Source organism: Pan paniscus, chromosome 19 (genome assembly GCF_029289425.2).
Source record: "Pan paniscus chromosome 19, NHGRI_mPanPan1-v2.0_pri, whole genome shotgun sequence".
Classification (NCBI taxonomy): domain Eukaryota; kingdom Metazoa; phylum Chordata; class Mammalia; order Primates; family Hominidae; genus Pan; species Pan paniscus.
Window position 1 is genome coordinate 15,482,863 of NC_073268.2, and position 27,999 is coordinate 15,510,861.

At 53.1% G+C, this 27,999-nt stretch overlaps 2 protein-coding genes and 1 non-coding gene across 16 annotated transcripts in view; 2 read left to right on the forward strand and 1 right to left on the reverse strand.

Annotated features, from left to right (window-relative positions):
• The window catches only part of NAA38 (N-alpha-acetyltransferase 38, NatC auxiliary subunit), a 29,154-nt gene extending 28,160 nt beyond the window's left edge, over positions 1-994 (reverse strand). Inside the window, exon 1 of the transcript XR_010110616.1 lies at positions 396-994. The gene's annotated coding sequence lies outside the window, so the exon portion shown is untranslated. The remainder of the gene's footprint in view (positions 1-395) is intronic.
• Positions 21-27,998, forward strand: CHD3 (chromodomain helicase DNA binding protein 3). 14 transcript variants are annotated; one of them, XM_055102000.2, is made up of 41 exons: positions 1,276-1,564; positions 2,167-2,312; positions 4,890-5,002; positions 5,798-5,968; positions 6,167-6,291; positions 8,522-8,805; positions 9,041-9,171; positions 9,363-9,501; positions 9,651-9,844; positions 10,153-10,386; positions 10,575-10,778; positions 12,320-12,531; positions 13,208-13,339; positions 13,733-13,832; positions 14,248-14,439; positions 14,580-14,780; positions 15,133-15,270; positions 15,527-15,648; positions 15,795-15,968; positions 16,089-16,230; positions 16,481-16,612; positions 17,852-17,969; positions 18,179-18,303; positions 18,514-18,745; positions 19,067-19,233; positions 19,684-19,861; positions 20,344-20,409; positions 20,865-20,950; positions 21,100-21,233; positions 21,797-21,941; positions 22,113-22,275; positions 22,370-22,491; positions 22,597-22,732; positions 22,845-22,946; positions 23,134-23,262; positions 23,645-23,753; positions 23,940-24,072; positions 24,386-24,627; positions 25,671-25,834; positions 26,090-26,216; positions 26,707-27,998. In XM_055102000.2, the coding sequence occupies exons 2-41, from the start codon at positions 2,273-2,275 to the stop codon at positions 26,945-26,947; spliced, it is 6,099 nt and encodes a 2,032-aa protein (XP_054957975.1). In that variant the 5' UTR covers positions 1,276-1,564; positions 2,167-2,272; the 3' UTR covers positions 26,948-27,998. The 14 variants fall into 14 exon arrangements, with proteins under 14 accessions (XP_034797358.1, XP_034797364.1, XP_034797360.1 ...); XM_034941467.3 differs by lacking the exons at positions 1,276-1,564; positions 2,167-2,312 and adding an exon at positions 21-315 and having other exon boundaries at positions 9,351-9,501; XM_034941473.3 differs by lacking the exons at positions 1,276-1,564; positions 2,167-2,312 and adding an exon at positions 30-315 and having other exon boundaries at positions 9,351-9,501; positions 23,137-23,262; positions 24,386-24,581.
• Positions 21,366-21,504, forward strand: LOC112437670 (small Cajal body-specific RNA 21). The gene has a single exon (XR_003026228.1). It is a non-coding gene; the product is annotated as a small Cajal body-specific RNA 21 (non-coding RNA).
• Position 27,999: the final 1 nt, after the last annotated feature.

A 27,999-nucleotide genomic window follows, 5' to 3' on the forward strand; every position in this document is an offset into this window, starting at 1 on the left:
GGCGGTGGGTGGGGGGGTGGTGGGGGGGCCAGAGCCACAGGATGGCTTCCCCTCTGAGGGACGAGGAGGAGGAGGAGGAGGAGATGGTGGTGTCGGAGGAGGAAGAAGAGGAGGAAGAAGAGGGCGACGAGGAGGAGGAGGAGGTGGAGGCGGCCGACGAGGACGATGAGGAGGACGACGACGAGGGAGTACTCGGGCGCGGGCCGGGCCACGACCGGGGCCGCGACCGCCACAGCCCCCCCGGCTGCCACCTCTTCCCGCCGCCGCCGCCGCCGCCGCCACCGCTGCCCCCGCCGCCGCCACCCCCGCCGCCAGGTAAGCGGCCGCCCCGACTCCCCCCCAAGCCCGAGTGGGAGCCGCGGGCGCGCGAAGCCGGGCGGGGGCGAGGCACCCACCGCGCGGCCGAGCCGAGGCGAATCCGGAGCGCGAATCCGGGGCTCGGGCCCGTGGCCCCGCGGCGGTCCGGGAGGTCGGGGCGGGCGGTGGCGGCTGCGACCGCGGGGCCAGGCCTCCTCCCCTCCCCCGCCGCACCCCTCCCCCGCCGCCGCCGCCGCCACCGCCGCCGCCGCCGCCGCCGCCACCCCGGCTGGAGAGCGCTGGGCGCGAGCTGCGCGCGCGGACCGGGCCACTCGGTCGCGGCTTTCGGGGGAGGAGGAGGAGGAGGTTTTTTTTTTACCCTCGGCGGGGAGGGGGTAGGCAGGAAACGGCCAAGGCGAAGCCAGGGCCCCCTCCCTGGCCGAGCGAGGGACCGCCGAGACCCTGGCGGCCGGACGGCGGCGTGGGGGAGGGGCACGTGGGGGAGGGGCGGCCGCGCGAGCGCCCCTCGGGCTCTGGCCCCGGTGGGGTTGGACCGAGGGAGAGTGGGGTTTCCCCGCACGGAGCAGCCGACGGGCCTGCCCCCTCCGCTCAGGACTTGGACAGGCAGAGTGGGGACGGTGTCCATTGGACCCCCCTCCACCCGCGGAGACTTAGGTGCCCGCCAACTGAGGGGCATGCGGTGGCACGCGAGGGAGGGGTCTTGTGAATGTTTGTGGGCTGCTGAGTAGGGGCAGGTGGTGGCCACAGTCCACGCAGACCACTTCCTGGAATAAGACTGGAGCTCGTCCCCTCGCTCCCCCAGCCTGTGCAGGGACAGCAGTCCCTTCGGATTGGGGAGCGGAGAGAAGAGTGTCTGGGGAACCAGATGCCCCCAGCTCCACCCCCTTCATCTCGCCGGGGCTCTGGGCTCTTTTGTGTCAAGTGCGGTGGGGGGGGTCCCCCTCTTGACCCCGTCAGTCTGGGGTGGCCAAGCTGCCCAGCTGTGACTCTCACGTGGCTGCCATTCACTGTCACTCACTCTCTCGCTGAAACCACCCACTCCCTGAGCACGTTGGGGGGCGTGAACTGCCCACCCAGCTGTTCTGCAGCTTGACCATCACTCAGCACCCGTCCCCCGAGGTGACAAGTCACCCGGCGGCACTCTCTGGGCGGCGCTCTCCAGACCGCTGCGCCGCGTCAGGCGCCCAGCGGTGTCCCCCTCAGACCACCCTCCTAGTGGAGTGATTTCTAGTCTTCTTTGGGATAGGTGAGCATCTGGGTGTCCACATCCCCTGCTTGGGGAACAGCAGGGGGACCTCCGCACCCCCGGGCCTCTGGCTGCCATGCGGCACAAATGCACCAAACTTCAAAACGGCCAACTCCGGGCTCTTTGTAAAACTGTCATATTGATCCGTGTGGCTTCTGTGGCAAACGTTCCTGTCTAGCCGAGACGACCTTTGGGGGAGCGGGGGGTGCTTTCTTGTGGGTCGGGGAGTGATGTGTGTCTCCTGGAAACTGGATAAAGTCTCCCCGCCCCCCAAGCTTGTCTGAAAAAGGGTAAAGTTTTGAAAAAGTTCTCCCAGAGAGCCCCCTGCCTTGGCAGGAGGAGGAGGAATGAGGAGTTGTGGGGAGAGGGTGCCTTTGGGGTTGCCTCCGGCAGAGGCGCTGAAAAGAGGGAAAGAAAGGCCGCCAGGTCCTGCCAGGGGCTTGGCAGCGCTCACCTATTTGTATTGGGACTTGGAGTCTGGGGTGGGGTGGTGTGGGTCCCGGATCTGGGTACGTTGGGGAGAGAAGCGTGAAAGGATCCGAGGTTGAGATGGGTCTTTGTGTCAACCCGGCCTCCCCTTTCCCTCTTGGCTTTCTGAATAGACCAGAAGAGACGTCAGAGGCTGCTTACATTTTACATCTGAAATGAAAACCCACCTCCCCTCTCCCCCTGGGCAATTTTTATCTCCCTTTCAGCCCTCCAAGTCGAATGAGTGACCCAGATACACCCCCTCAGATGACTTTCGGAGGTAAAACTTCGGGAAAATATTTTTAGCCCACTCATTATTTCTGTCTACCTAAGTGTGGGGAAAAGAACCCTCCTCTAAGGAAATTTGTTCAGGCTGCCCTCGCTCTTCCTTGTCTAGAGTATGCATTTGTGCACAGGAGAGATTTCCATTGTTTTCCATTCCGACTGCTTTGATTCTCACCATTTTGTTTTACATTCTTACTCAAGACCAATTTTATCCCTTCCCCCTCTCTCCAGTCTCCTTACATTGTTAAACGTTTAAAATAATAGCAGTCGTGTTGGTGGGGGAAGGGAGCAGGAAGCCAAAAACTCATTTCTTCTCCCTCCCCCTTCTGGCAAGTCGAGAGAAATAATATAACATAATATATAGATGTGATTCCTTGGGGGTGGGGGTGGGGAATGATTGTGGGTGGTGCGGAAAATTCTGGTAGTTTCTTTGCAAAAGGTCTGAAAATACAAACCCACCCCCTGCCTGCAGTACGCATGTGCAGCAGACCTATTATGGTGGTGCGTTGTGGGGGAGGGAGGGGAATTTGAGAAAAAATAAATATATGTGTGAGAGATTGATGGTGAGATTAGAAGAAGAGAGGGGCGGGCGGGAGGCGAGGCTTCGGCCGAGACTCCTCCCGCTTGCTCGGGCGGCCAGGCTCCGCCCTGCGCCCTCCGGCCCCCGCCTCTCTCCTCCCTGCCTCCCTGAGATCCGAGCCGGGGATGTGGGAGAGTCTGGGCTCCAGGCCAGCATTGAGTGGCTGCTGAGACCGAGGTTGGGACTTAGATTTGCTTTATTACCCTTCCTTGCTTTTCCTTGCCGTTCTCGCCTTGCCTCTCCCGCCACCGACGTCTGCCCAAGTTCGGGAACCTCCCGCTGGGGTGGGGAGTAGAGTGAACCGGCTTGTGCACCACCCCTGGCTGGTGGTGGCCGAGGCCGTGTCCCTGAACCTTAGCCAGTTGGCCTGCCCTTGCCACTGCCTCGGCAGCCTGCGTTTCCATGTTCAAGTCAACCGAAGTCCCTGGGGCCAGGGGGAGCCGGCTGCTGGGGCATGGCGCCTTCCTTGCTGACTTCCTATTACAGTCCCCATTCCGTTTCACACCCGGGCTCTGGCAGCCACCCCCCTGCACACACGCACACAGTCCTAGAGTGTCTTCCTGCACAAGGGGACACAGGATGCTGGAGTTAGCAGGAAAGGTGGCACTGAAGGAAGGCGAGGCAGCGACTCTGAGGCAGTGGAAACGGAGGCCTCTGGTGTTAATTGTGGCTAATTTTCCGTTGGCTGTTGAGGGAAGGAGAAAGGATTGTGTGTCTTAGAGCTAGGGGCTGGGCCAAGCCCAGGCTTTCCCATCCTGCATCGGCTGCCTCTCTCTGTACTAGACAGGTCTGGCTGGTTAGTCTAGTGCTTGGTAGGGGAGGGACGTGAACCAGAGCTCCAGGGCCCCAGGTCTGTGGGGCATCCTGTCTTCCTTTATGTGGGGTAACTCTCCGTTCCCCAAGCCTTCACAGAGTGACACCTTCACAGATAATGGGGTGGGGGGCCTGGGGCCTTCTGGCAGAGACATCTGGGGAGAAAGCCAGGGACCTATCCCTGCTGAAGCAGGTACAGGCCATCCTCTGGATTTGTGGGCCTGAGAGTGTGTGTGGGTGTGGGTGCGCGCGTGCGCGCGCGTGCTTTTGAGAAGGCATATGCTGGGTGTGTCTGTCTGTGCCTATATCTTTGTTTGGGTCTCCCATACTGCGTATAGATGAATGGGTCAGGATATCTGGAACAAAATATGGAGGTGAAGGGTGAGATCGGGAAACAAAGGGTATGGCCCCCTAGTTCCCAAAGGGAGCAGGGAGATGGGAATAGAATTGAAGGTAGGTTTTAGGCTACTTGGGAGGAGGAATATTTAGGTAATTGTGGAGACTTTCTCCTGTGTGATGAAGGTGGCAGACACTGTGATCCTGTGGGCAAGAAGTAAAAATGACCAGCTGAGGATTTCTTTTCCTCCAGGACTGTGTTGGGGTGACAGGATGCCTGGTAATTATCCGAGGAAATGTAAATAGAGGCCTCCCTCTTGGCAAAAGGATGTCAGGGCCCCAGGGTGTTAGTGTGAGAACCCAGGTGTCCACCTTTGGCTCTCCCTCCCCAGCATCTGGCTTAGGGAGCTGCCAGCTTGTGTCTCCCCACTCCAAGTGCTGGGGTCAGGCCAGGCCAGCAGCTGGGCATGGCTTCCCCAGTTCCTGGGCAGGGTGCCAGCTGGCGAAGTGAGGGGGAAGGCAGGAGGAGCCCTGGCGGTGACTGAAAGGACCTGCCACAGTCAGAGCCCATGGCCTGGAGCCTGGTCTCTTGTTAGTAGGAGGGGAGGGAGGGGAGTGGTTTGGCTGCTCTTCTCTTCTGACCCCTGACCTCCCATTCAGAACCAGAGCATCCCAGAGTACTTGAAACACTTTCTGTTTGCATCCAGTGAAGGGAGGCAGGGCTTGGAGGAGTTAATGCTTCCTAGAGAGTGGGAACTGCCGAGGTGGGGAAGGGGCAAGTTGAGGGGCCTCAGAGGCTGGAAACCTAGAGGCTTAGGTTTTCTGATGCTTTTTACTTCAAAGATAAGGATGACATTCGGCTGCTGCCTTCAGCATTGGGTGTGAAGAAGAGAAAACGAGGACCCAAGAAGCAGAAGGAGAACAAGCCAGGAAAACCCCGAAAACGCAAGAAGCGTGTAAGTGTCAAGAATTCCTAACTCTGTGGCAAGGCTCAAGAGACCCATTCTCAGAGACCTACATTTTCTCTGGTCCTGATTACTGGTGTGGGGGTGGGGTTCTGAAGCCAGGGAGGCTTGATCCCCCGGGCCCCCCACTTCCCTGCCACTGTTGGCCTGTATCTCAGGGATCTGGGACCCTAACTTCATTCACTGCAACCTAGTGAAGAGCCTCGTTGTCAGTGTGTCCTCAGCAGCAAAGAGAAGCAGTTGAAAGCACAAGCTCTGGAAGACTGTATGAATTCAAGAGTCCAGCATTCCTCTGTCTAGGATACCAGGCCGTTTATTTGGCTCTCTGTGCCTTAGTTTCCTCATCTGTAAAAAGTAGATAAAGGCCGGTTGCAGTGGCTCACGCCTGTAATCCCAGCACTTTGGGAGGCTGAGCTGGGTAGATCATTTGAGGTCAGGAGTTCGAGACAAGCCTGGCCAATGTGGTGAAACTCCGTCTCTACTAAAAATACAAAAATTAGCCGGGCGCGGTGGTACGTCTGTAATCCCAGCTACACAGGAGGCTGAGGCAGGAGAATCGCTTGAACCCGGGAGGTGGAGGTTGCAGTGAGCCGAGATCACGTCAGTGCACTCCAGCGTGGGTGACAGAGCAAGACTCCGTCTCCAAAAAAAAAAAAGGAGATAAAAAATTAGTTACTATCACAGGATTGTTGTGAAGATTAAAAGAGGTAAGATATGGTATGTGCTGAGAACAGTTTCTGGCAATGGTAGGGATGAATAAATGTTATTTTTATTTCTTTCTCTTAGGACAGTGAGGAGGAATTTGGTTCTGAGCGAGATGAGTACCGGGAGAAGTCAGAGAGTGGGGGCAGTGAATATGGAACCGGACCGGGTCGGAAACGAAGAAGGAAGCACCGAGAAAAAAAGGAGAAGAAGACAAAGCGGCGGAAAAAGGGGGAGGGAGATGGGGGGCAAAAGGTGAGTAGAATTAGGGAATGCGAGTGAGAAATCTGCATTAAAGACGGGCATGAGGAGGGGAGGAATGGAGACTGGACTGGAGAATGGGGCAAGAAGCAAGAAAGCCCAGGGAAGCTAGTGGGTAGGTAGACAGGCCTGTGTGGGGCCTGGAATAGGGGCTGGAGGAGCACCTACTTCACCAAAGCCCCTCTCCCGCAGCAAGTGGAACAGAAGTCATCAGCAACTCTGCTTCTGACCTGGGGCCTGGAGGATGTGGAGCATGTGTTCTCTGAGGAGGATTACCACACGCTCACCAACTACAAAGCCTTCAGCCAGTTCATGAGGTGCGGTAAGACTGGGGAATCCTCGCTAATTGACACTTTTAATTTGAGGGAGGTCCTGGACCCCTTGGAATCTGATGAAAGCTATGAAACTGCTCTCCAGAGAATTCACGGTGTATACACACCAAATTCTACACGTCATTTCAGGGAACTCCTAGACTCATAAGGATCCAAGAACCCCAGTTGAGAACTCTTCACTGAGGGGCGAGGGGTGGAGGGGCCATCATGATTCCAGTGCTGCGTTAGAGAACTCTTTAGCAACAGAATAAAGTGAGGACAGAATATAGTGAGCCCTCCCCTGCCCCAACAGCTCCATCTTCTGCTCTGTGACTTCTCTCTAGACTGGACCTGAGAGATACCATCAGTGTTCCTGAACTTCCTTTGCTCACTTAGCAGGTCCTGTGCCCCTTCCTTAGGCCCTGGTAATAATGGAGGGTCCACTGCTCGCAGTGGGACCTGAGCTTCAGTGGCTCCTGAAGAAGAGTAGAGAATAGTAGAGTAGAAAATAGCAGAGATGGGCCGGGTGCAGTGGCTCATGCCTGTAATCCAAGCACTTTGGGAGGCCAAGGCAGGTGGATCGCCTGAGGTCAGGAGTTCAGGACCAGCCCGTCCAACATGGTGAAACCCCGTCTCTACTAAATACAAAAAAATTAGCTGGGTGTGGTGGCACATGCCTGTAATCCCAGCTACTCAGGAGGCTAATGCAGGAGAATCGCTTGAACCCGGGAGGCAAAGGTTGTAGTGAGCCGAGATCACGCCACTGCTATGCTCTAGCCTGGGCAACAAGCGAAACTCCGTCTCAAAAAAAAAAAAAGAAAAAATAGTGCAGATGTATTTTGTTTTGGGGAGAAGGCACTTTAACATATCAATTCAGTGCTCTGGAGGCAGCTGCTGAGGTTCACATCTGGTTACATTTTGGGCAAGTGACTGAACTTCTTCAATCCTCAATTTCCTCTTCTATAAATGGGGAATAATAATATATACCTCATAGGAATCTGTGTGGGTTTGGTGGGATAATGAATGGAAAGCACAGTACCGTCAGTGCCTGGCTCCTAGGGAGCATTCAGTAACTGGTGACTGTCATTAGTAATGTTGTCTCACCTACCTTACTGCTGAACTTGGGGCTTTTCTCAGCACCATGGATCACCCATGTCCGCACAAGAGTTTAGCACCCCACCCCAGAGCAGAACCAGCATGGTCTGACTCTTTCACACTCCGTCCTATGGAAGCCCATCTTCAGGGCCCATGGAACTTACTAGTAAAATGCAGAGAATCAGCAACTCAAGAGTATTATTGTGAGGACAAGATAAGGTGGAATGTATGTGAAAGGGTTTTATGAACTGTAAAGTAGTATACAAAAGTAAAGCATTTTTGTTGATTTTATTTTAACCTTTTATGCTTTTAAGTTTTATTTCGCTGTTTTTTATTTCCCTTTTTTTTTTTTTTTTTTTTTTTTTTGAGATGGAATCTCACTCTGTCGCCAGGCTGGAGTGTAGTGGCGCAATCTTGGCTCACTGCAACCTCTGCCTCCCAGGTTCAAGCAATTTTTCTGCCTCAGCCTCCCGAGTAGCTGAGACTACAGGTGCGCACCACTACGCCCAGCTAATTTTTGTATTTTTAGTAGAGACGGGGTTTCACCATGTTGGCCAGGATGGTCTCCATCTCTTGACCTCGTGATCCTCCCACCTTGGCCTCCCAAAGTACTGGGATTACAGGCGTGAGCCACCGTGCCCAGCCTATTTCCCTTTTTTTAAAGACAGGGTCTCATTCTGTCACCCAGGCTGCACTGCAGTGGTGTGATCATAGCTCACTATATCCTCCAACTCCTGGGCTCAAGCCACCCTCCTGCCTCAGCCTCAGGTGCTGCCACACCCAGCTAATTATTATTTTTTTATTTTAATTTTTTGTAGAGACAGGATCTCACTTTGTTGCCCAGGCTTATCTCATAGCCCTGGGCTCAAGCAATCCTCCTGCTTTAGCCTGGGATTACAGGCATGAGCCACCGTGCCTGGCGTGTATTTCTTTTTTAATGCTTTTTTAAACCTGTTCTTTCCCCGCTTTTTTTAAACTTCTTTTTATTTGTTTATTTTTTTAAATGGCTGTTTTTCCTAATAGGACATATTCTCACCACCCAGGAATCCTAGCATGTACATAGATTTAATTGATGAGGGGAGATGGCAGTGTTCCCAGACCATCTGTGAAGGGTCCGAGTTTTCTGCTTCTATATTTACAGGCCCCTAATTGCTAAGAAGAATCCTAAGATCCCAATGTCTAAGATGATGACCATCCTTGGGGCCAAATGGAGAGAGTTCAGCGCCAACAACCCCTTCAAGGGGTCAGCAGCTGCTGTGGCGGCGGCAGCGGCAGCAGCAGCAGCAGCTGTAGCTGAGCAGGTGTCAGCTGCTGTCTCGTCGGCCACCCCCATAGCACCCTCCGGACCCCCCGCCCTTCCACCACCCCCTGCTGCTGATATCCAGCCCCCACCCATCCGAAGAGCCAAAACCAAAGAGGGCAAAGGTAGGGAACTCTCTTCCAACAACTGTCATCTCACCTTCCAAACTGCATGTCTTCACATTAGAGTCTGGAACTCTCGCCTTCCCAGCCCTGATTGCTGGAGGAGAGATGCTTTCCAGGAAGTGGGGCTTAGTGAAACCACAGCCCACAGAGGAATCCAGAGGCCCCTGTGACCTCCATAATTCCAGGATGTCATGACCTCTCCTTTTTCCTCTTCTCACCCCGACTCCTCATTCAGGTCCAGGCCATAAGAGGCGGAGTAAGAGCCCCCGAGTGCCTGATGGACGCAAGAAGCTTCGGGGAAAGAAAATGGCACCACTCAAAATAAAACTAGGGCTTCTGGGTGGCAAGAGGAAGAAAGGAGGCTCGGTGAGTGACCCGTCCCTGTCTACTAAACACCTGGGGGCCAAGGATCCAGAGACAGGGATCCGTGAGGGCCAAGGATCCAGAGACAGGGATCCGTGAGGGATGGCGGAACAGGAAGCCAAAGGCCTGGGGAGGGCGTAGAATGAAGTCTGCCTCACTGACGGCCACGGGGCTATGGGCAGTATGTTTTTCAGAGCGACGAAGGTCCTGAACCAGAGGCTGAGGAATCAGACCTGGACAGTGGCAGTGTCCACAGTGCCTCAGGCCGGCCTGATGGCCCTGTCCGCACCAAGAAACTAAAGAGAGGCCGGCCAGGAAGGAAGAAGAAGAAGGGTAAGGAGTGTTGACTGTGTGTGATCCTGTCAGTGGGCCGTCCTCTCATTCTTATTTTCAATTTTGACTTCTCTCTTCAACCCTTCTCCCTCTCTCTCTCCATCTCCCCCTGCCCTGCTTCCTTATCCCTCCACCGGGGTATATGACAGTCCTGGGCTGTCCTGCAGTGGCCGGGGAGGAGGAGGTTGATGGCTACGAGACGGATCACCAGGATTACTGTGAGGTGTGCCAGCAGGGTGGGGAAATTATTCTGTGTGACACCTGCCCTCGTGCCTACCACCTCGTCTGCCTTGATCCTGAGCTTGACCGGGCTCCAGAGGGCAAATGGAGCTGCCCTCACTGTGTGAGTACCTAATGCCAGCATCTGATGGCCCTGAGGAACCCACCCATCTCTTTCCCCCTTGGTTTCACTTACCCTCTTCCTGCCCCCAGATGGCTGGACTTCTTAGTAACAGATGTCCGAGTGTCTAGGATCCTAATGTATTCCTTTCTCCCACAATCAACATTTCTGAAACTGGAGTGTCCTTTTCCTTAGTTCCCACCAGTCTTCTCTGCACTTCTAGGATTCAGGTGTCCTGTCTTTGCCTGTATCTTCCAGTTTCATTCCTTAATTTCTTCCATCTGTCTGTGTGTCTATCCTTGGCCCCCTAGGAGAAGGAGGGGGTCCAGTGGGAGGCCAAGGAGGAAGAAGAAGAATACGAAGAGGAGGGAGAGGAGGAAGGGGAGAAGGAGGAGGAGGATGATCACATGGAGTACTGCCGCGTGTGCAAGGACGGCGGGGAGCTCCTGTGCTGTGACGCGTGCATCTCCTCCTACCACATTCATTGTCTAAACCCTCCCCTGCCTGACATTCCCAATGGTGAATGGCTGTGTCCCCGATGCACAGTGAGTGGAAACGTCTCCCCTCTGTATTTACTGTCAGGCCTGATCCCTTCCCCCATCCCTGGGGCCCACATGTCCAGCTTTTCCTTTCTCTGCACTCCCCCACCCTTGTGGGACCCCTATCTTCTCATCTAACAATGGGTTCTTTCTGCCTCTTTCTTTCCTCCTCCTTGTACGTGTCCATCCCAAAGTGCCCCGTGCTGAAGGGTCGAGTGCAGAAGATCCTACATTGGCGGTGGGGGGAGCCACCTGTAGCAGTGCCAGCCCCTCAACAGGCAGATGGAAATCCAGATGTCCCACCCCCCCGTCCTCTTCAAGGCAGATCAGAGCGAGAGTTCTTTGTCAAGTGGGTAGGACTATCCTACTGGCACTGCTCCTGGGCCAAGGAGCTTCAGGTACTAGGACCTTTTCTTTCCCTCTCTCCCATGACCTCATTTCCTGCCATCCTCTCCCTCTCTTACTCCTCTGTTTGTTGGGTTCCCATACTCTTTGTTTTCTCTCATTTCAGGCCTGTGGCCTTCATACCCTACTTGCTTAGTTTCCATATGTGGTTCTTTCGGTCTACAGTCCTCTTTCTCTCAGTCTCCGTTAGCTTTCTTCCCTCAGATATAGCATAGCCTTTCTTAACTTCATGTCCTTCCTTATCTGTCTTTTTCCATGTTTTATAATATTCCTGGCTGGGCATGGTGGCTCACACCTATAATCCTAGCACTTTGGGAGGCCAAGGCAGGAGGATTGCTTGAGACCAGCCTGGGCAACATAGTGAAACCCCATCTCTGTTTAAAAAAAAATTCTCGGCTGGGTGTGGTGGCTCACGCCTGTAATCCCAGTACTTTGGGAAGCCGAGGTGGGTGGATCACCTGAGGTCAGGAGATCGAGACTATCCTGGCTAACATGGTGAAACCCCATCTCTACTAAAAATACAAAAAAATTAGCTGGGCGTGGTGGCAGGCACCTGTAGTCCCAGCTACTCAGGAGGCTGAGACAGGAGAATGGCGTGAACCCGGGAGGCGGAGCTTGCAGTGAGCCAAGATCGTGTCCCTGCACTTCAGCCTGGGCGACAGAGCGACACTCTATCTCAAAAAAAAAAAAAAAAAAAAAAAAAAAAAATTCTCCATGTTTCTAATCCCATTCCCTATCTCTTGCTTGTAAGAGCCCCACCCAGGCCTTGTCTTCTGAAACTGTTGCATCTGTTTCATTTTATTTATTCTCCGTCTTGGCTTTGACTCATTTATCTCTAATCCATCCTTTTTCTTTTTTTTTCTATTTTTTTTTTTTAGATGGAGTTTCGCTCTTGTTGCCTAGGCTGGAGTGCAGTGGCATGATCTTGGCTTACTGCAACCTCTGCCTCCTGGGTTCAAGCGATTCTCCTGCCTCAGCCACCCAAGTAGCTGGGATTACAGGCATGCGCCACCACGCTTGGCTAATTTTGTATTTTTAGTAGAGACGGGGTTTCTCCATGTTGATCAGGCTGGTCTCGAACTCCCAACCTCAGGTGATCCACCTGCCTCTGCCTCCCAAAGTGCTGGGACGCGCCTGTTATTCTCTTATTGCCCCGGCTGGAGTGCAGTGGTGCGATCTTGGCTCGCTGCAACCTCTGCCTCATGCATTCAAGCGATTCTCCTGCCTCAGCCTCCTGAGTATCTGGGATTACAGGCGTGTGCCACCACACCTGGCTAATTTCTGTATTTTTAGTAGAGACGGGGTTTCGCCATGTTGGCCAGGCTGGTCTTGAACTCCTGACCTCAGGTGATCCACCCGCCTGAGCCTCCTAAAGCGCTGGGATTACAGGCATGAGCCACAGCGCCCGGCCAATCCATCCTTTTTCATAGCTCCCTTTCCCTGTCCCATTCCTCCTGCCGGCCTCTTCCCGGTTCCCTGTTGTCCTCTGTGAGTGTCAGGACTATCTCTTTCCCTTTTTTCTGTGCCCTGTTAGCTGGAAATCTTCCATTTGGTTATGTATCGAAACTACCAGCGGAAGAATGACATGGATGAGCCCCCACCCCTGGACTATGGCTCCGGCGAGGATGATGGGAAGAGTGACAAGCGTAAAGTGAAAGACCCACACTATGCTGAGATGGAGGAGAAGTACTATCGTTTTGGCATCAAGCCAGAGTGGATGACCGTCCACCGTATCATCAACCACAGGTGAATCCTTGGTCCCTGGGAAGTCAGACCTGGTATATGACATTATTCTTACCATGGTGATGGCCCCATGTTAGTATTTGCTGATTAACCAGGTAATTGATCTAACCTTGATAACCTCTGCTGTAGCTCCAGCCTTTCTGGCCTTGTTTCCTCCAGGGGAACGGGAGAAAACAGGAGGAAAATCCGGCCAGGCAGTGCCTCTTTTGTCCTTTGCCTCCTGTCATCTCCAGTGGCATAAGACATAGCACATCAGTCTGGGGATGAGGGTATGAAAGCAAAACATGAGAGACATAATTCATCCAGACCAGTGTTTTGAATATTTCTTCTTCATAGTACTTATTACTGCTTAAACTTAATGGTATGTATTTAGTTATTTCAATGCTGCCTTCCCCACGAGACTCTGAGTTCCATGAGGAAAATACTTAGTGATTAGGTGAACAAGTGATAAGGAGGGATCTCCAGGAATGTTTTGTGATAGCTGATTTTTAGGATACCATCCTGAGAAGGTTAGGCTGCTAGGTCAACTATTCCAATCTCCCTTCCAGCAGCTCACTGTTGACGGTTGGGTGACAAATTTTGTGTGTTTGCTGATAATTGCGTTTCTCAGGCCTTCTTTCTGTTTGTGATCTGTGCAATATTTTCCTCCTGCTCCTCCCCATGGCCTCCTGCCCCACAGTGTGGATAAAAAGGGGAATTACCACTATCTAGTAAAATGGAGGGACTTACCATATGACCAGTCCACGTGGGAGGAAGATGAAATGAATATCCCTGAATATGAAGAACATAAGCAAAGCTACTGGAGACACCGGTGAGGGAATGAGCTTGTGGATTCAAGGGATTCTGATGATGAGGGCGTGAAAGCCAAAACTCCAGCATAAAATGAGGGTACAGTAGGGACTGATTCAACCTGGAGTTCAGGGCAATGGCCACCTGAGCTGGGTTGTTTGAGATGGGCTTGCTAAAGAGGTAGTGTAAGGAACAGAAACAACATCTGGCTGAGTAGTGGAGAAGAGGATGTTCAAGAGTGGCGAGGGCTGGCTCTTGAGGTGAAATCCAAAGGGCAAGGGTAAAGAGCCTGGGAAAAAGGAAATATGGGAAAATCTAGGTCATGGACAGTGGGAAGTAGGTCTGGAATGGGTTCAGAAAAGAAAGCGTAGGACTCCCAAGGATGAGGCCTCATTCAGACCCACTCTTTTTCCAGAGAACTAATTATGGGGGAAGACCCTGCCCAGCCCCGCAAGTATAAGAAGAAGAAGAAGGAGCTACAGGGTGATGGGCCTCCCAGTTCTCCCACTAATGATGTGAGTCCTCTCAGTTGTCATTTCTTGTTTCTGGAGCGATGGTGATCGAAGATTTTCCAAGGGCTACTGATGGAACTTCCCAGAGATTCAGTAACCTCTGTGAACAGTAGCTCTTCCTTCAGCATCCAGTCTTGCCCCAAGAGTGGCTAAGACTTTTGGCCTGAAAGGGCAGGAGCCACTAGAGATAGCCCACTGGTGGCTCTGTCACCAGCTGGCCCTTCCCCATGGTGCTGCTGGATATTGTCTTAAGGAATGAGGGGGAGGGGCTGAAGACTAGATGTGAGAACTTTTGTAAACTCAGGCCATAGTAGAGGGAATTGTAATCCAACTTGGTATCCATGCCAGGGAGGAAGAGACTAAGACTGGAGGAGCCGCCGACTATTTCCTTGAGCTTTCTGACTTCTTGTCTCTATAGCCTACCGTGAAATATGAGACTCAGCCACGGTTTATCACAGCCACTGGAGGCACCCTGCACATGTATCAGTTGGAAGGGCTGAACTGGCTACGCTTCTCCTGGGCCCAGGGCACTGACACCATTCTAGCTGATGAGATGGGGCTGGGCAAGACCATACAAACCATCGTCTTCCTCTACTCACTCTACAAGGAGGTGCTGGATTCTAGGACCTTGAAGGGGACCGCCTGGACTGGGGAAGTGGGGAGGGGGAAGATAAAGGGGTGTAGCTGGCAGAGGACTAGGGTATACAGCCTCTAGCCTAGACTTATGCTGCCCCCATTCTTGACTCCCAGGGCCACACAAAAGGTCCCTTCCTGGTGAGTGCCCCACTCTCTACCATCATTAACTGGGAGCGGGAGTTCCAGATGTGGGCACCCAAATTCTATGTGGTGACATACACGGGTGACAAGGACAGCCGGGCCATCATTCGTGAGAATGAATTCTCCTTTGAGGACAATGCCATCAAAGGGGGCAAGAAAGCTTTTAAGATGAAGGTAAGACCCTCTACCTCATATCCTCTGAGACCCTCAAAGCTGTCACTTCTTTTTCTCAGCCAGGAATTCAGTTTCTCTATTCCCCTCCTCACCTTTCTCCTCTTCCTCCACCTGTCCTCCTGTCTCTGCACTACCATCCTAGAGATATGGCAGGTACTCCCAGGGGCATACATGGATCTGTCGGTACTGGAAATGTGGGCAGAGGTTTAGGAGCCATGGTCTGTAATCCCTGCTTGGAGAACAGAGTAATGGCTCCTGTTGGGAGCCACAGTCAGGACAAGGCGTCTGGTTCTGGAGGTGTAGGTGCATGGTTGTTAGGTGGCAGCTGAATGGGCAATAATTATGTTGGCAGAGGGAGGCACAGGTGAAGTTCCATGTTCTCCTGACATCGTATGAGCTGATCACCATTGATCAGGCAGCACTTGGTTCCATCCGCTGGGCCTGTCTTGTGGTAGATGAGGCCCATCGACTCAAGAACAACCAGTCCAAGGTGAGTGAGGTTTCCAGACCTAAAAAACTTGAAGTTGTGGACTTCCCACTTGCCTTGGTCCTAAAAAACAACAAAAATTCTGGGGATTTTCTGTAGTCTGGGAGGACGTCCAGGTTGGAAGAGGGAGAGGGCCAGAGATTTGGGGCCTCTGATCCTGAGTGAAATGGGAGCTGGGGCAGGGAAAGGCTGATGCTGTGGGTCGGTCACTTGTCACTAATAAGCCCATTTTCCTGCCTTGCCTTGCCCCATCTTTTAGTTTTTCAGGGTTCTCAATGGTTACAAGATAGATCATAAGTTGCTGCTGACAGGAACCCCATTGCAGAATAATCTGGAGGAGCTCTTCCATCTCCTGAACTTCCTCACCCCAGAGAGATTTAAGTAAGTGGTTCCCTAAGGGTAGCTGGCAGAGATGAGAGGTGGAGCAGATAAAATGAGCTGGTAGAGGATTAATCTGAGGTGGTAAGTCTGAGATCAGGGGCAAGGAACTTGCCGACCTGTTAATTTTCTTCTCTTCTGGCTCTTAGCAACTTGGAGGGCTTCCTGGAGGAGTTTGCTGACATATCCAAAGAGGACCAGATCAAGAAACTGCATGATTTGCTGGGGCCACACATGCTGCGGAGACTCAAGGCAGATGTCTTTAAGAACATGCCAGCCAAGACAGAGCTCATCGTTCGGGTGGAGCTAAGCCCCATGCAGAAGTAAGATGCAAGACGAGCTGCCTGGAGTAGGGCTTGGGGATTGATGGGAGCGTTCCAAGTGCAATATCATAATTGCTTCCTTTATTTATGTTTCTTTTACACCCCTTTCCTGGCCTTTAGGAAATACTACAAATACATCCTGACTCGAAATTTTGAGGCCTTGAATTCACGAGGTGGTGGGAACCAGGTGTCGCTGCTTAATATCATGATGGATCTTAAGAAGTGCTGCAACCATCCATACCTTTTTCCCGTGGCTGCTATGGTAGATACACAGAGCAGGGAGCTGATCGAACGCCCATTCTCAGAAAACATGGGTGGGGAGTAGTGGGGAGGTGGGTATTGAGCCACAGGGGTGGAGCTGGGCTGGAAAGCCACGGACTGGGTCTCTGAGAACAGTAGGAATTGGGAACATGTGGAAGCTGGATCCGGGCATCTGGCCTTCTAGGTGTGGTAAGAATATGGGGGCATGTTTCCAACTGACCCCCTCCTCCTCCTCTCTCCTCCCTTTTCAGGAGTCCCCCAAACTCCCCAGTGGGGCTTATGAGGGTGGGGCACTTATTAAGTCGTCTGGGAAGCTCATGCTGCTCCAGAAGATGCTGCGAAAGCTGAAGGAGCAAGGACACCGAGTGCTCATCTTCTCGCAGGTGACCTGTGCCCTTAGCTGTCTTTACATCTGCTTCCTCTTCCCTCTCCTCATCCTCCAGACTTTAATTTCTTACCGTCTTCCTGTGGCTGCTCTGGTGTGACAAATGAGGAGATTCCTCCTGTAAGAGTTTTTTTTTTTTTTTTTTTTTTTTTTGAGACAGAGTTTCGCTCTTATTGCCCAGGCTGGAGTGCAGTGGCACGATCTCGGCTCACTGCAACCTCTGCTTCCTGGGTTCAAGTGATTCTCCTGCCTCAGCCTCCCAAGTAGCTGGGATTACAGGCGTGCACCACCATGCCTAGCTAATTTTTGTATTTTTAGTAGAGACGGGATTTCACCATGTTGGTCAGGATGGTCTCCATCACCTGACCTCAGGTGATCTGCCCGCCTCGGTCTCCCAGAGTGCTGGGATTACTGTATAGCAAGTTCATTCTTGGCCTCTGATGCCTGTTCTTAAGGTTGCTGGAAGTTGAGGTCCAGCTCTAGTTCCTTTTCAAAGCTGCATGAGGGAAGGGGGAGGGTGAGCCATCTGCCTCCTTAGGGACTGGTATTATTTCTTCATCTTATTGGCAGGTGAGGGTGAAGGGCACAGACCCTTTGGAAATGTGATGAAAGCTCTGGGTCTACTCTCCAGAAAACTGCACATACAATGACACAATTTTGTACGGATTTTCAGGGGGTTCCTGGATTTCCCTGAAACCTTTTCATGGGTCTCAGAGAACCTCTGCCTTAGGAGAAACAATCTTAAATCAAGAGAGTGTGACAAGAGGGCCAGACCTGGTGGCTCACACCTGTAATCCCAGCACTTTGGGAGGCCGAGGCAGGAAGATCACTTGAGGTCAGGAGTTTCAAGACCAGCCTGGCCAACATGGTGAAACCCTGTCTCTACTTAAAATACAAAAATTAGCTGGGCGTGGTGGCGCACGCCTGTAGTCCCAGCTACTAGGGAGGCTGAGGCGGTAGGATCACTTGAACCCAGGAGTGGAGGTTGCAGTGAGCAGAGATGGCACCACTGCACTCCAGCTAGGGCAACAGAATGAGACTCTATCTCAAAAAAAAATAAAAATAAATAAAAATAAGAAAAGAGAGTGTGACAAGAAGGTGGAATAATGAGGAGCTTAAGACAGGGCAGGGGTTCAGGTGTAAAGATTAGGGTTGAGTTTGTGTAAAGGAGTAGTTAGAATAAGCAAGCATCCCACCACCTCATTATTCCAGACTCCATCCTTTTCTCTTGCTCTAGATGACCAAAATGTTAGACTTGCTTGAGGACTTCTTAGACTATGAAGGCTACAAGTATGAGCGCATCGATGGTGGTATCACGGGTGCCCTGAGGCAGGAGGCCATCGATCGGTTTAATGGTGAGGGAGATACACTGGTCCCTGGTGGGTGTGGGAGGCCTGAGAAACCTGTGATAGGTCCCTGGGATGGGAGGGGGACTGGCTTGGGGGACATTGGAAACTTAGGCTTTGAGTTGGGGGCATGGTTGTTTGTCATCAGAGAACATCTAGGAGCAGGTGGACAGAACTACCGGGTACAAGAAAAACCTGATCCAACTCTCACCTCCTAGCTCCTGGGGCCCAACAATTCTGCTTCCTCCTGTCCACCCGAGCTGGGGGCCTGGGCATCAATCTGGCCACTGCTGACACTGTCATCATCTTTGATTCTGACTGGAACCCCCATAATGACATCCAGGTGGGAACTCGCATCCTAGAACCCCTGCACCATTTAGCAAGGAGATGTGGGTTCATGGAGGAGGGTGTCATGTTCCGGGGTCAGAAATAAATCTCTTCTGGGAGGAGAGAAGGCCCTTCTTCAGCAGCCTTCTTTCCTGAGGCAGCTCTGTGGGCAGCTTCTCCCCGGCCACTCCCCTGACCCACCCGCCACTTTCTCTTGCCCCTGCAGGCCTTTAGCCGGGCTCATCGGATTGGCCAGGCCAACAAAGTGATGATTTACCGGTTTGTGACCCGCGCGTCAGTGGAAGAGCGAATCACACAAGTGGCCAAGAGAAAGATGATGCTGACACACCTGGTTGTGCGGCCTGGGCTGGGCTCCAAGGCAGGCTCCATGTCCAAGCAGGAGCTTGACGACATTCTCAAATTTGGCACTGAAGAGCTATTCAAGGATGAAAACGAGGGTGAGAACCTTTTCTGCAGCTCTGTGAAAGCAGGCCCCTGCTCTCTCAGGAGTACTTATCAGCCCCCTGGGGAGAGAAAAACAACTCTTCTCTGCAGCCTTTGAAGGAAGGAGAGCCTTCTTTTAGTAGCCCTTGGAGGAAGGTTGGCCTCTTTCTTTGCCTGTAGGGTTAAAACAAACAAAACAAAAACCTTTCAACATTGGCTCCCAGGGAAAGAGCCTTCTCTAGGGCTCCTGTGAAAAGGACGCAGAGTAGAAGCTTTCCCATCAGCCTTTCTAAACTTTGGAACCCAAAGTTCCCTTTTGTTTTCCCTCTCACCAGGGGAGAACAAGGAGGAGGACAGCAGTGTGATTCATTATGACAATGAGGCCATCGCTCGGCTGTTGGACCGGAACCAGGATGCAACTGAGGACACTGACGTGCAGAACATGAATGAGTATCTCAGCTCCTTCAAGGTGGCACAGTACGTCGTGCGGGAAGAAGACAAGGTGAGAGGCTTTGGGGGCCAGACATTATCTATCCCAGGCCATCTCCAGAAGGCAGTATCCTTTACTTGGCCTTGAAGTAGGAGGGTCCGTCCCCCTTAAAACAGTAGTGGACCTCAAACAACTTCTTCGTCTAATAGGTGAGACTGGACTTCAGAGAGAAACGTAGGCACAGACAGTACTGGTAAACACAGAAGGGTACCTTCTGAGACAGTGCAGGAGAAACACTGTCAGAGGGATTAGAGGAGAGATTTAGAAAACATGAGGAGAGCACATTGCAGGTAAGAGATGGCATGGAACATGCGCAATGTCCAGAAAATGTATGCAGAGCCACGAAGCTGCAGGAGTGGGGAGACCGGATTGGGCTGACGCAGCAGAGTAGGGACTTCCTTGCAGTGGAAGGATTAGCAAAGAAGGAGACCCCCAGTGTTCATTCATTCTGCTGCCCTTCAGATTGAGGAAATTGAGCGAGAGATCATCAAGCAGGAGGAGAATGTGGACCCTGACTACTGGGAGAAGCTGCTGAGGCATCACTATGAGCAACAGCAGGAAGACCTAGCCCGGAATCTAGGCAAGGGCAAGCGGGTTCGCAAGCAAGTTAACTACAATGATGCTGCTCAGGAAGACCAAGGTGAGGACTGCCCCAGATGCAGGCAGTAAAAGCGGGGGAAGTGATGATGACTAGGGACTGGAAGGCTGGAGCTATTTAGAGGGAAAGAGAGAAGCCTAGAAGTCAGAGCCTTCCTCTGCTAAAAGGGAAAGACATAAGGTAGAGTCATTAGGAACTACCCAGAGGCCAGGTGGGTTTGCAGGAGATTTAAACTCTTCGGTGGTTGCACAGGCATCCTGTGGACACCCAGGGCCATTGCTTAGAGTAGGTTTTGCAGGAGAAGCAGAGGGGCCCAGAGACTGAAGGTGGGCGGTGAATGGAGATGGTGTAGGATATGCGGCTCCCAAGTCAGACTTTGGGCAGTGAGCTGGTGTTCCCAGAAGGACCAAGGCCAGAATAAAGGTAGACAAGTCTCGGCAGGGAGGAATCCAGCCAGAAAGGGCCTCAGCATGGGCATATCCCGAGAGCCCTCCCTGACCACTGGGCCCTTTCCACCCCTACAGACAACCAGTCAGAGTACTCGGTGGGTTCAGAGGAGGAGGATGAAGACTTCGATGAACGTCCTGAAGGTGACATCTGTGTTCCTGACTCTACCTCACCTCTTCCCGTTTTATTGTCCAGTTTGCTTTAAGCCCACTGTTTTTATACAAGTAAAAAAGTCTTCGTGTGTGTGTGGAAAAACTCGATTGCAGATGAGCAGAAAGGAAGAAATATTCATAGTCTCTCCGCTAGTAAACTTCGGTGTGTGTGACCACATAGGCTAGATCCAGAAAGGCCATATCATTTTCCATTCCCACTGGTAATCTGGGCCTTTGTCAGATATCAGCTGTTAATGTTAAAATATGACTGGTTCTTTTAGACTTAGTGGGTTAGTAGTTCTGAAGTGCTTGGGAGAGAATTGGGAGCACCTCAAATGTGACAGGAATGTTCCTGTGTTGTGTATCTTGTGGGAATGGGGTGCTAAGGAGGACTGAGGCTTAGAGGTGGTGGTGGCTCAGCTAACTGATGTCATCCCCACCCTCAGGGCGTAGACAGTCAAAGAGGCAGCTCCGGAATGAGAAAGATAAGCCACTGCCTCCACTGCTGGCCCGAGTCGGGGGCAACATTGAGGTGAGAGCTGGGCCCAGTGTTCCTGAGTTCTCCAAGAGGGCATGAGGGCAGGGGGTTGGAAGTTGGTGCCTGGATCACTGAGGGTAGAAAGGACAAGACCTAAGAACCCTGGACATTTGTCGCCATTGCCTCCTTGCTCCCACCCTCAGGTGCTGGGCTTCAACACCCGTCAGCGGAAGGCTTTCCTCAATGCTGTGATGCGCTGGGGGATGCCACCACAGGATGCCTTCACCACACAGTGGCTGGTGCGGGACCTGAGGGGCAAGACTGAGAAGGAGTTTAAGTGAGTGTGGGTGATACAGGGCTGAGTTGGACGCAAGGGGAAGAGCTTTGGGTGCTCCTTTCTTCCTTGGGGCCGCCATATGATGTGACCTTACTCAACTGATTGTCACCCTCCCTGTCATACAATACTTCCTGGCTCGATTTCCTGGGGGGTGGTCTCAGCCCACTCCACCTCCCCTCAGCCGAGCCTAGAGTAGAGGGGCCAGGCATCCTTTCCAGGGGAGGGGCGTTGAAGCAAGGAGCCTCTCCTGGGCTGTCCTAGCCTCACATTTACTTGACCACAATAACCTGGCAGGAGGAGCTGGTGGAAAGGATGAAGAGCTGACTGATGGGGCCCAGGAATTAAGTACCAAGGCCAAAGGGAAAGACCCAGGGGTGGGGCGCAGGGGGACAGTTAGGACTTGGAGGGCTGGTAATGGTGAGAGTGAGAGGCCCAGGGGAGGAGCCCTGAAGCACCTGGGGATTTGGGGGTTTGGGGGTCCTCAGTCATCCTCGCGCCTCCCTCACTGCCCTATACCCCTTCTGTGGCTCCCCTAACCCTCCTCCCACTCCCATGCTCCTTAGGGCCTATGTGTCTTTGTTCATGCGCCATCTGTGTGAGCCTGGGGCAGACGGCTCTGAAACCTTTGCCGATGGGGTCCCTCGGGAGGGACTGAGTCGCCAGCAGGTGTTGACCCGCATTGGAGTCATGTCTCTCGTCAAAAAGAAGGTATCAGTCTTCCTGTCACCCAAAGAATCAAGCTGGCTGCCTAGTCTCTGTCCTTCCTCTGCCTCTGTCCCTGAGTTGTAAGCTTGCGCTGGTGTGAGATGGAGGAGACTGGAGCTTCCTGTCTGTAAGCGCCTGGAGCTGACACCTAACCCTCCCACCCTGCCACCCCAGGTGCAGGAGTTTGAGCACATCAATGGGCGTTGGTCAATGCCGGAACTGATGCCTGACCCCAGCGCCGATTCTAAGCGCTCCTCCAGAGCCTCCTCTCCTACCAAAACGTCTCCCACCACTCCTGAGGCTTCTGCTACCAACAGTCCCTGCACCTCTAAACCTGGTAATCAGAAGTCAGGATGGTGGGAGAGACAGAAAGGGAGCCAGGAGTCAGGGCGGGAGAATCTCTGTCTTTATCACTGTGCCTTCCCCTGCAGCTACTCCAGCTCCAAGTGAGAAAGGAGAAGGCATAAGGACACCTCTTGAGAAGGAGGAAGCTGAAAACCAGGAGGAAAAGCCAGAGAAGAACAGCAGAATTGGGGAGAAGATGGAGACAGAGGTGTGTGGCTCCCTGGATTCCCCTGTGGAGCGGGAGGGGAGGGGGCTTGGAGGCCAGGTACCTGGGAGCCCTCTGGCTCATCCTGACCCCATTGTCCTCTTCCAGGCTGATGCCCCCAGCCCAGCCCCATCACTTGGGGAGCGGCTGGAGCCAAGGAAGATTCCTCTAGAGGATGAGGTGCCAGGGGTGCCTGGAGAGATGGAGCCTGAACCTGGGTACCGTGGGGACAGAGAGAAGTCAGGTGGGTGCATGGCCTTAGGAGTGATGGGGGATTAGAATTTGGGATTTCCCTCTTCTGGGGTCAGGGGATGAGGGTAACATCCTCCCTTCCTATCCCCTACCCCCTCCCACAGCCACAGAGTCGACGCCAGGAGAAAGGGGGGAGGAGAAGCCGTTGGATGGACAGGAACACAGGGAGAGGCCGGAGGGGGAAACAGGGGATTTGGGCAAGAGAGGTAATGGGTGGAAGGACCGGACACCTGGGTCCCAGAGGGCATCAGGGGAGGTGGAGTCTGGGGAACCGAATGCTTGGGTCCTGGGCGGGTAGCTGTTTGAAAGGCCAGTACAGTACAGTACAGATAGTAGTCTTGGGACCTGGGAGGAGGGTGTCCCGAGGTGTGAGCTTTGCCCTGTCTGTCCTAGCAGAAGATGTAAAAGGTGACCGGGAGCTTCGACCAGGGCCTCGAGATGAGCCACGGTCCAATGGGCGACGAGAGGAAAAGACAGAGAAGCCCCGGTTCATGTTCAATATCGCCGATGGTGGCTTCACAGGTTGGGGAGACTCTCGCTGCTTTCTGCTCCTCAAGGGGATCTGCTCATCCTCATGGGGTTTCTCGTTTTGCCTGAGGCTTCCTGCTACCTTTAATTCCAAGTAACTTCCAATGAAGTATGTTGCATGCTGACTCCGATCCTTGCTCTAAATCTTTCTTAAGTATCCCTCTTAACTCCAAAGCTGGCCCTAATCCCACCTTTATTCTTAATTCTAACGAACCTGGTTAGAACTGAGTTTGTTCCAAACCTAACCTTTACCCATTCCTCTTCAGGAGCCCTTAGTTCCCTTTCATTATTCAGTTTCTCCATCTCTACCTGTCTGTTGGACTGAGTGCAGTCTGCAAAACCCTGTTACCTCTTCTGTCTGCTGCCTTCTTTGCAGAGCTTCACACACTGTGGCAGAATGAGGAACGGGCAGCTATTTCCTCGGGGAAACTCAATGAGATCTGGCACAGAAGACATGACTATTGGCTTCTGGCTGGGATTGTCCTGTATCCTTTGATACACATGCAAGAAGGAAAAGGTTCTCTCAAGCTGGCAAAAAAAAAAAAGATGATTTCACACCCAGGGACAGGGCTAGTGCCACACTTTGGGGAGTCAAGCCAAAAGGAAGAAGTGTTCAAAGCCAAGCCCATTCCTGTTAAATTCCTTGATGTTTCCCTTTCCTTCATTGGTAGCCATGGCTATGCACGGTGGCAGGACATCCAGAATGATGCTCAATTTGCCATTATCAACGAGCCATTTAAAACTGAAGCCAATAAGGGGAACTTTCTGGAGATGAAAAATAAGTTCCTGGCCCGGAGGTTCAAGGTGGGAATGAGGGAGGAAAGGAGCGGGTTATAGACGGGCTTGGGTCAGAAGTGAGACCAGATCTAGTTGGAACCTAGGGAAAGTTAACACCTTCAGGGCTGAGGTGATACTTGGGGCCAAGACCAAAGTGTAACCTTGTGCTTGGGAGTGTGTTCTGGGTCAGGGTTGATGCGAGGTTCGCAGTGGGTTTGGAGCTAGGAGTGCCCTGGGCCAGCAGTGAGGGCAGGGTGGGTCTCTTGCTATGTCCGCCCCCCCACCCCCTCACCCACTGCTGGCAGAGCCCTACCTTCACCTTCCAACTCTGTGCCCTCAGCTCCTGGAGCAGGCGCTGGTGATTGAGGAGCAGCTGCGGCGGGCGGCCTACCTGAACCTGTCGCAGGAGCCGGCGCACCCCGCCATGGCCCTCCACGCCCGCTTCGCCGAGGCCGAGTGCCTGGCCGAGAGCCACCAGCACCTCTCCAAGGAGTCGCTGGCGGGGAACAAGCCGGCCAACGCCGTCCTGCACAAGGGTAAGGGCCGCGGCGGCCCCGCGCGGGGGAGGGCCCACAACGCTGCGTAAGTCTTCACCCCGCACCCCTCAAAATCTTCCCACCCCTCTGACCCCTCTACCTGCTGAACCATCCCCCTCTGACCTCTAACCCCACTCCTACCGACCTGGCACCCCCTTGGATTTTAGCCTCTAGGACTTGTGCAAGCCAACCCTCATCCATGTCTGATAGCATTCACATCCGTGCCCAATAGAGGGACCTGCCCCAGCCTCTGTGTCCCCTCCACACAGTGGGGCCTCTTCACTGGCAGTGGAACTGCATGCCTGCCATACTGCTAACATCATCCAGTTAGGGGCCTTGGACTGTGAATGCACCATACAGATCCCTGGCTGTGATCAAACAAATCACATTCCCTCACATGTGTTTCACCCCATAAGGCAGAAACTACCACCCATCCAAGCCTCTGACCTTACCCCATGAAACTTCCCTTTGACCTTCGACCTTTCCTCCTACCCCCTCTCACCTTGCCAATGATAGAGATTATATCCCAAAGCCCTCTAACCATCTAATCCTGCCTGGTGTAGTCACTGACTCCTGGCCCCTTTGATCCCTGTTCTAATTCCTTGAATCTGTAATACTGACCTTCTAACCTCCCTCTCTCCTTACATATTAAAACCGTGATTCCTTAAAGCTTTGACACTTACCACCTCCCATGCCTCCTGACTATTTCCTCCCCATCATCCCCAACCCCAAACCTTGCTCTTCCAGTATGAGATGTTCTGACAACTCCCCGCCCCCATGTCTTCCAATGTCCCCCCATCTTCCTTTCCTCCATACTCCCTTTTTCTTTCTTCTTTCTCTCCATCTGTCTTCTGTGGTAATCTGGTCTCTCTGTCTCTTTTCCTGACACTTTTTCTTTTCCCCTGAGTTGCTTCTGTTTTCCATCTACTTCTTTTACTTTCTTGATCTCTGGTTCTTTGACATCTGTGTTCTCCTCTCTTGCTCTTTTTCTGCCTGTATCTGTCCATCTGATGCTTCTCTTTTCCTGGCTCCATCTCTGTATTTCCCTGTCTTTCTCTTGCCCTTCTTTCTCTGTGGCCCGGGCCCCAGTTCTGAACCAGCTGGAGGAGTTGCTGAGCGACATGAAGGCGGACGTGACCCGCCTGCCAGCCACGCTGTCCCGAATACCCCCCATCGCAGCCCGCCTTCAGATGTCCGAGCGCAGCATCCTCAGCCGGCTGGCCAGCAAGGGCACGGAGCCTCACCCCACACCGGTAACCCTCTTTCCCCCTAGCTCCAGTTTTCCCTGTTTGTGTTCCTCCTGCACACATACAAACACTTCCATCAGAATCCTATACAATATGGAAAAACAACTTGCTAGAACACAGTCATCACCCTTGAGTGAGTCTCCCTGCCTGTGTATCCTACCCTTAGCAGTTGTGGAGTGTGGCTCATAACGTCTCCCCTACAGCTTCTTTCCTGTCACAGACTATGAACTAACTCCAACTTCTGCTTCCTCTCTGTTCCAGGCCTTCCCCCCGGGTCCCTACGCTACACCTCCGGGGTACGGGGCGGCCTTCAGCGCCGCACCCGTAGGGGCCCTGGCCGCCGCAGGCGCCAATTACAGCCAGATGCCTGCAGGGTCCTTCATCACAGGTCAGCTGGTGTTTTCCTACCCCCTGCTACTCACACTCCTCCTTTGCCAAACTTTATTTCTGCTCAGCTGCCCTTTAACTGCTCTAGTCCATCTCATTTCCTTGGTGGTATCCGGTGTTTTATGGGATAGAGTTGTTCTAGGCTGTCCCCCCACCCATCCCTTTCTTAACCCCTCTTCAGTCCCCTTTATTAAAAACCAGAGTTTTAGTAGATCTGTGGCTTGGTGTCTTCTACCCGAGCCACCTCCCTCCGGGTTCCTTCAAGGGAAAGTGAATATGAAACCCGAGGGGTTAGAGAGTGGGAACATGTGTTCAATCATGTAGCACAAAGTGGAATCTCAGGGAAAGGGGTTTGCCCGGGTCTTCCCTCCCTTACGTGGGGCAACGGGAAGTGGCAGGAGGTGACCTAGAAGTGAGAATTCACCATTGTCATGAAGTGACGTTTGGGAGTGATGTGGAGATTGATCTTTCCTTACCCCTTTCCCAAACAGCCGCCACCAACGGCCCTCCAGTGCTTGTGAAGAAGGAGAAGGAAATGGTGGGGGCATTGGTGTCAGACGGGCTGGATCGGAAGGAGCCCCGAGCCGGGGAGGTGATCTGTATAGACGACTGACTGGATCCCAGGCCTGCCCTTCACCCAGGCCCCGTCCCCGAGGCCGACCCCCAGCTCAAGCGCTGGGGCCTGCTGCCAGCCCTCCACCTTCCCCACCCCTTGGGCCATCACTGGGCTAGGAACCCCTTTGCCCCTCTCTGCAGCTCCTCTCTTCAAGAAGGGCCCTTTGTCTTTCTCCACTCCCACACACCTTTCCCACCAAGCCTTGAAGACTGTGCTGGTGAGAAGAAGTCTGGGTGGGAGATGGCTGGCAGGGTCTTCCAAGTACCTTCCTCCCACACTGCCAAGTATACACAACTTCCCAGTAAATGGTTGTGGGGAGGAAAGAGGTGGAGCCTCCCCAGCCGTTTCCCTGCAGAATCAGCTCTATCTCATGTGGAAGTGGAGAATCAGCCTTGCCTGGCCTTTAGGAACTTTTGTGGGGAAGAGAGCTTTGAAGAGAGGAGGGGGACTTTAGAGAGGGATGAAAATGAGCCCTGGGAGGGAGGAAGGGACGAGGAGGGGCGGCTGCATGTTACCGTCCCCTACCTCTCCCCACGTGGAGGGTGCAGCAGTTATGAGGGAGGAAGTCAATTGCTGTTCAGCCTCAGAATAAAGGTGCCGTTCACTGGCTCAGTTACCTCCTGTGTACCGGCATCTTGTGTTGGGAATGTTCCCCCCTCCCTAGGGACCAAGGACCACCCCTACAAAAAGAGTAATGGTTGGGTGATACTCCCTCAAGCCAAAGAGGAGCTCCCCAACCTGTTCTAGGGACCCAGGTAACCTAGAAGGGTGGGAGAGAATACAATGGGCCAGATGTGGTGGAAGCCCAGCTCTGGGGCTCAGGTTCCTGGAAGACTTCTACTACCCTCCCTCCTCAAGGCCTGGATACAGACTAAATTTGTATAAGTCAGGCAGGGGACCTAGTCAGGGTCTTGGGAGCTACCTTGTCGTTGGGACCAGAGCAAAATAGTGGAGGGCAGGCTAGGGAAATGTGGGCACATCCCCCCTCCCAGGAGGGGCCGGGGAGAGTGGCAGTTTGCATGGCGAACCCCCCACTTCCTCTTTGCTGCCCCTTCACTTTCTTGCTGCCCCTTTCCCAGTCTCTCTTCACACCCACTCCTGGTCTGTCCTGATCCCCTCTTCTGTATCAGGTTTATTGGTTGTACATATAAATTATACTTTCCTTTCT